This window comes from Hibiscus syriacus, unplaced genomic scaffold (genome assembly GCF_006381635.1).
Source record: "Hibiscus syriacus cultivar Baekdansim isolate YM2019G1 unplaced genomic scaffold, ASM638163v2 tig00116951_pilon, whole genome shotgun sequence".
In the NCBI taxonomy this organism is placed as follows: domain Eukaryota; kingdom Viridiplantae; phylum Streptophyta; class Magnoliopsida; order Malvales; family Malvaceae; genus Hibiscus; species Hibiscus syriacus.
The window spans coordinates 1,510,946-1,517,815 of record NW_024063482.1 but is presented as its reverse complement, the minus strand read 5'-3'; the positions used below and the strand labels follow the sequence as shown (position 1 = coordinate 1,517,815).

General features: G+C 35.3%; 1 protein-coding gene across 1 annotated transcript; it reads right to left on the bottom strand.

The window, feature by feature from the left end:
* On the bottom strand, positions 1 to 5,321 carry LOC120188942 (U-box domain-containing protein 33-like). Its single transcript, XM_039192313.1, has 9 exons — positions 4,878 to 5,321; positions 4,492 to 4,613; positions 3,945 to 4,081; positions 3,709 to 3,816; positions 3,080 to 3,524; positions 2,799 to 2,933; positions 2,074 to 2,601; positions 771 to 1,517; positions 1 to 484 (listed from the first exon to the last, which is right to left on the bottom strand). The coding sequence occupies exons 1-9, from the start codon at positions 5,146 to 5,148 to the stop codon at positions 302 to 304; spliced, it is 2,676 nt and encodes an 891-aa protein (XP_039048244.1). The 5' UTR covers positions 5,149 to 5,321; the 3' UTR covers positions 1 to 301.
* Positions 5,322 to 6,870: the final 1,549 nt, after the last annotated feature.

The window sequence follows — 6,870 nt, the reverse complement described above, 5'->3', positions numbered from 1 at the left end:
CAGCAACAAACCATCACAAGCTTTTATTTATCTGAGCTGTGGAATACGAACAATTTCCTGTACGATTGTTGAAGAAACAAAACCTTGCACGTAATAGACCATGTCCAATCCCCAGCATCATTTTCCATCATTTGGGCATTTGCATCTTAACAAGCTGACTACCTCACCAATTGACTGCAGAACAAATCACCATATACCCTAAAAAAGAGGAATATAAACATACAAATAGACTAATTCGGCTGCTTTTCTAGCTTTTAGCTACTTAAGAAACAATTATAAACAATATGATAGTATTGCATTTTTAATGTTGTTGCAGCCACTCCTGAATAGCAGAGCGAAGAGCAAGGTTAGGGACTATATTGGAATGTGCCAACTTATCATTTGTCATGGGTGAAGTATCGTGACCGCTATCAAGCCAGCCTCTCACAGCCTCTGCTTCATAAGTGAAACCGTCAGCTGCTACATGAGGATCTCGCATTACTTCCTGAAATGTTGCAAAATGGAGGAATAAAATTTAATTGAAGAACCAGTTAATTCTTTGCAGCTAGTCACCACATGCTTGTTAGTAAAGGTTAACTGCAAAAATAATTGCTTTTAAAACATTATAATATATTTTATATTGGATGTCTTCTGTTGTCCCTATAAATCATTTTATTTCTTTCTCTTTTACATAGTTCCATGAAGGTAAAGGACGGAAAACTTGATCATTGTAGTTGTGCCACTCCAAGAAGTATATGAAAGATCGGATCAGCAGGAATAGATTAGCTTACCTGAAAAATGGGGCAGATAAAATACGAAGGAGGTTGGCAATGCTCTTCAGAACCCAGTTGAAATGAGGATGAGCCTCCACATGAAGCCCTCATTGGTTCAAGCACCCTCCACACATCTGTTGAAAGGTCTGGTCGACACTTCCGGTTCATTTCACAGCACCTCAAAGCTAGGTTAGCCAATTGCTCAGCTTGCACAAAAGGCCAATCTCCGGCCAAAGGATCCAAGAGTTGCATCAAATTTCCATTATCTAATGCATATTGCATTTCCTTTATTATACCAAAGGCTTGTCTTCCAGTTAACAACCGGAGCAAAATGACTCCAAATGAGTAGACATCAGCTTTTGGGGTAAGTTCTCCTGTTGAAAGAAACTCTGGATCCATGTACGCAAAAGTTCCCTTAGGGTAAGTTTTACAGCAGACAGTTGTATTGTTGCTTAGCAGACGACAGATTCCGAAGTCACTCAGCTTAGTAACAAAATTGGCGTCAAGGAGAATGTTTGCAGGTTTCAAATCTCCATGCACTATGCCATGGGGCTTACTAGAATGAACGAAGATGAGCACAGAACATAACTCGGTAGCAATACGGATGCGTGTTTGCCATGATAAAGGTGGGGAATTATCTCTGCAGCTAAGTCGGTCTTCAAGACTTCCATTGGGAAGATATTCATAAACAAGAGTCCAAGCTTCAGGACAGGCTCCAATGAGAGTGACCATGTTTGGATGCCTCATCTTACTCAAAACATCGACCTAAGACACAACCAACAGATGTCATCCAATGCTCCAAAACTTGTAAGCAGATACAGTTTGACTTCTAAATGTGTGGTTCTTTGCCACTTGCAAGACAAAAATATTCTTCCATTACCCAAATACAACATGCTTGATACTAACCAAGTACAGAGAAATTTAATGTAAGTTCTTTGTTCTTACAGTTTTCTGTATATGGCAACCTCCTCTTATTAGAAATAATTTATGTATATATATATATATTACACACACACAACATGGTACTACTGTTAACAAATAGGTAAACTAAAGCTTATTTAGCATGCAGAATTGCTTGAGAACACCCCCCTATATATATATATAAATATATATATATAAATATATATATATATAAAACATAGATATTCTAAGACACAAAATACAGTTCCAGGATGGCGGACAATTAACTTTGAGATATGTAAAAGTAAGGCATGCTACAAACATAACCAAATAACATGTTCAACTCCATGTAGCATGAAATCCATCCGAACACTAAATAAATCAATACTTATAGCTGACCAAAAAACTAACAATAATATACCTCTTGTTGAAATTCCGATGGACCTTGCAAGCTATTAGAATGCAACAACTTTATGGCCACAGTGGTATGACGCAGAATACCCTTATAAATATTTCCATATCCCCCTTCCCCAATCTTCAAGGAGGGATCAAAGTTGAGAGTTGCTTCCTCAATCTCTGCGAAAGAGAACTCAGTGAAAAACTGATGCAAATGTGTATCTGAGGACTCAGCTCGACTTTTCCGCAATTCTTCAGCCTCTTTGAGTGCATTATCTCGATCCATCTGCAACTCCTCTCTTTCTTTCTTGTAATTCTGCAAAAGTTCAACAGCTGAGAGTATCTTCTCTTCGAGCTCCTCAATCTCCTTTTCAGATTCCGTAATTTGTTTCTCCAGTGATGATTTCTGATCCAATGCAGCTTGAAGTTCTATCCTGAACTCATCCCGTAGGTTCATTATCTTGCCAAGTTCCTCTTTTTCTTTTGCTAATGCTTCCTCAATTTCTTTCCTTTGCTTTACCTCCTGTGCATACAGATTTTCTGATGCTTTGACCTGTAAATTAATCTCGATTGGTTCTTTTACAAATACATTAAGAATATTTTATAATAAAAAATTATGGAGGATTTATTTTTTCCAGATAACAACATCAGGTATTAATTTCTGAACATCTCCCAATACAGGAAGAAAATTTATGAAGGAACCATTAGTCTGGGTGTATGTTTGATACAGAATCAAATCTGAGAACTTACCCCATGTATAGCCTCAAGAGCATCTTTCTCTGCTTTTGCACGTCTCATTGCCTCTTCAAAAGCTTCTCTTCTTGAGTTTGTTGCCTCAGCCATTACTTGTTGAAGTTGGCCATACAGAGTATTGCCGGTTCCATCCTACAAGCAAGAATGAATCAATCTTTTGTTTTCAAATAGTATAGATATAAAAGTGTGGCACTGCACAAAGCAGGTTGGTCAGTTTAAAAATATAAGAGAGTGAAACTTAAACACTCTGAGAAGATAAATGAAAGTCTTGCACATACCAGAACACTGGGAAGAGATGATAGATTAAAATTCCCTTTGGCCCGAGAATTTAAACTATATTGTAATCCATTTTCATTTGGGACCAAAGCTGCATCAGCCATTCCACTGGAAGAACATGGTGAAAAAACTGAACTCTGAGGACTTCTTCTGGATAAACTATCACATTCATCAGAACTCCCTTCTACATCAGATCTTCTTTGTGGAGTTGATATCCTTTCAGTGCCATCAGGAGAAGCAAAATCCAATGAACTTCCCACACGCCCATGAACATTTGCAGATCTTGCTCTACGTAATGAATCTTGTGCAGTTGTAGAGGGTTTTACTTGACTAGTTGACTGCAGTGTCACAGATTGTGACCTGAAATGATTTTGCCCAGGTTCAAGGTTTGGACTTGCTGGCAACGATGCTGCAACCTTTCTATCAGTTACATCTGAACTTGTATTCCTGTTTTGATATTTTATTTACATTAGTCACCAATGCAAACCGTAACAGATCAATTTCATAATATTGATATGTAAATGTACTCTTTCTCCAACAAGTCAACAATAGGCCAACAGGTACAGGCATTCTGAAGAGATTAAAAGCTTGCTTCGCTTTTAAAGTTAGACCTCATCAAAATCAAGCATACCTTGTGTAGATAAGAAGTCCCTTGCAGAGAAACCATATTGTATGGCAGGTAGAAGGTGCATTTTCACGCACAAAGATGGCTTTCTTGGACTTGAGGTCCACAGCTTTCCTGCAATGGAGAAGGAATACGACAAAAACATCATATGTATGCTTCCTAGAGAACAAGACATGCTAGTTTCTTAGAAGATCCACAGTAGATCCAGTTGATAACATGTTGGGTTGAGGATGGATGATTACTTATGTGGTTTATACTTCGAGTAATGTTTGTCTGCTGCTCCTCCCATTACTAGCATTTGGATCCCATTCTCAAATATCATTTCCAAAATACCCTTCTCAATAGAATCCATTTCAATGTACAGACTCTCTGCTTGCACCTACAGAAAAATGACAGAATAACATATTAGAGAAACTTTTGCAAATGAGTTGGTTTGATACTTGTAAACGAAACTTGAGGACTCAAAGACAATGAACTGAAAGAGGAAGTGATCATAGATTTATAAGTTCAGTTATATTATTCCTGGTTTTGACATGTAATCACTGAAAATTGCATCATAGACTCATAATAAGTGTTCATTAGTTGAAAATTAAAAACTCTTCTAGCGTGAATCAAAATTCAAAAAGTCAACGACCATACAAACTAAAGTGAAAGAAGAAACTGATACCATAAACTCATAACTACTGCAAACGGCTACCATAAGCAAATTACAAACTCTTCTAGCATGAAACGAAGTTAAACAATAAGTCAGTAACCGTACAAACTAAGGTGAAAGAAAAAAACTGATACCCCGCGTTGGAGACAAATCAAAAGGTACTCATTCAGGATGTCCTGCATTTGTCGTCTTTCAAATTCCCAGTATGCCTTGACTTCTTGTTCTTTGAGTTTACTAGCTGGAAATTTTGTACCCACTGCGAAACAAAAACAAATAAAACAATTTCTCAAGGATAAACAAATCAAGCAAGAGAAAATAATTTCAGTAATAGTTTCAGAATTATTCATTTCATCCACCCATCAATCGAACAATCACATCAACTGAGTTTCCCCAAAATCAACATAATCATGATTGTTGGACAAAATCAACATTGAGTTCTTATGTGTTTGAACCCTTCTTTTACTCCTGAAAAAAAAAATCTGAACTTCAATAAAGACAAGTCAACTGAAATCAAACTTACTTTCAGTAACTGGAATCATTTTAGCCGGTTGGTGAACATAAATTATGCAGATCTTTTTCCCTCCCGAATGTTGTAAAGCCCAGATTAAAAGGGATTTATATTTTCCCACATCTTTTCCAAGTGCGACATAGATTTTCTCTTCAATTATATCCTTCACCGTCTCCTCCACGATTTCTCTTCGACTCGACAGGATTCCTGGAGCTCTAACGTCACGAACCCTCATCGAATTCAGTCCTTGAGTAATTACGGGCGCAACACTCAGCAGGGCCATGCTCGGATCAATAAAAATAATCACAAAAAATCCATATAAACAAAATTCTCAACTAAACTCACCAAAAATCTATAGGGAATATAGCTTCTCCACACATCTTTGACCGAAGAGGTTAAAAAGGAGAGAATTTGGTAAGATGCAAAGAAGATGGTGTGGAAGGTAAGGGTTATTGTTTTAGTGAAAGGGAGTCATTGTCTGTATCTGTGATGGCGAAGAAATAAAAATAGGAAAAGTAGTGCAAAATTGAGTGAGGAAATGGATTTTTAGATAAATACTATGACGACTGAAGATTGACAACCTCCATTTGTAAGATTATTACGCGTTTTCCCCCTCTCTGCGGATCAGTTTCGAACTCTGTTCCTGATTTCGATGCGTGCCGTCGAGTTTTATTTTATTTATAAGGGTAAATTACAAGTATGGTCATTTGATTTTAGTTTACTTCATCTTTATGAAGACTGTCTCCACCAGTTCTCTGTATCTTTTGTTTGGATGGTAGTTGTTAGCTAAGCTACTTTTTTTTTTTTTAGAGTTTGGTGATTATAATATAATATATGTTTATAATCTTATTTAATTATTAACAATGTACATATATTTTATATACACAAAAGCTCGTACCTAAGATTTATAAGAAGAACAATATTCCCTTATAGCACTAAGATTATTTCATAAATCATTAAGCTACTTTTTTTTAGAATAATTGCATGTAAACTTTATTATAATACAAGCTTTCAAATATTTTTATAATTTTCTGTTTTAATGATCATTGTAGGTTTTAAACTACTATTATCTTTGAATAAAATAGAGTTTAGAAGTTAAATTAAGAACTAATTTTTAATGTATTATACTGACTAGACTAGATGTGATAACTAAAATATAATAAATTAATAATATAAACGATCAAATTTTATTTTTAAAATTAATGATTAAAGTGGACAAAATTGAAACAAAATAACTATTAGTGTAATTTACCCGATATTTAGTTTAATTTCCTTGAAGAAGAAGCTTCAACAGAATTACCGTTGGGTCCCACTTATGTTGTCTGGAAAGTGTGGGTTAAGGGTTTTTGATCCGATATGGTCACGGTCAGACTTGCAATCTGTCACTTGTCTATTTTGTTTAATTTTTAGCTAAATAAATAAAAAAATTAAATTACACCTTTTATTGATTTGAGATGTTTAAAATATTTTATAATGTATTTGTCTAATATTTAAATGTTATTCTTTTAAGCGTCTATATTATAATAATAGTTAAAAATCATTATTCAACACGTTTCACGTTTATTTTTTTCAAAACTTTATCTAAAAGTACTTAAAATTATTAATTTTATAAAAAAACAATTTATTTAAATTAAAAAAACTCAAAATCTCTAAAAAAAAATCTAATTCAATCCCTTAACACCGGGGCACCACTAACCCTGACAATATATTGAAATTCCAACGTTACACAACTGGTCAAACTCCTTTATTTATGCAATCAACGGTCGAATAAAATCTTTAGGTCATTCATAGAGACCAACGACCAAACACCCCTTATATTGTAATGCTCTTTCAATCGTGCTTCAAACTATTTGTATGCTAATTTCGTGTAATGATGCACGCTTCTTCTCGCTAATTATCGATATGCTAATTATCGATATGAGTGTCACGGCCGTTTTTCGGTTGTGCCCGGAATTGGGCTTCGACTTGAATTGATTGGGTTAGAGTCGCCACCGACCATTTTAAA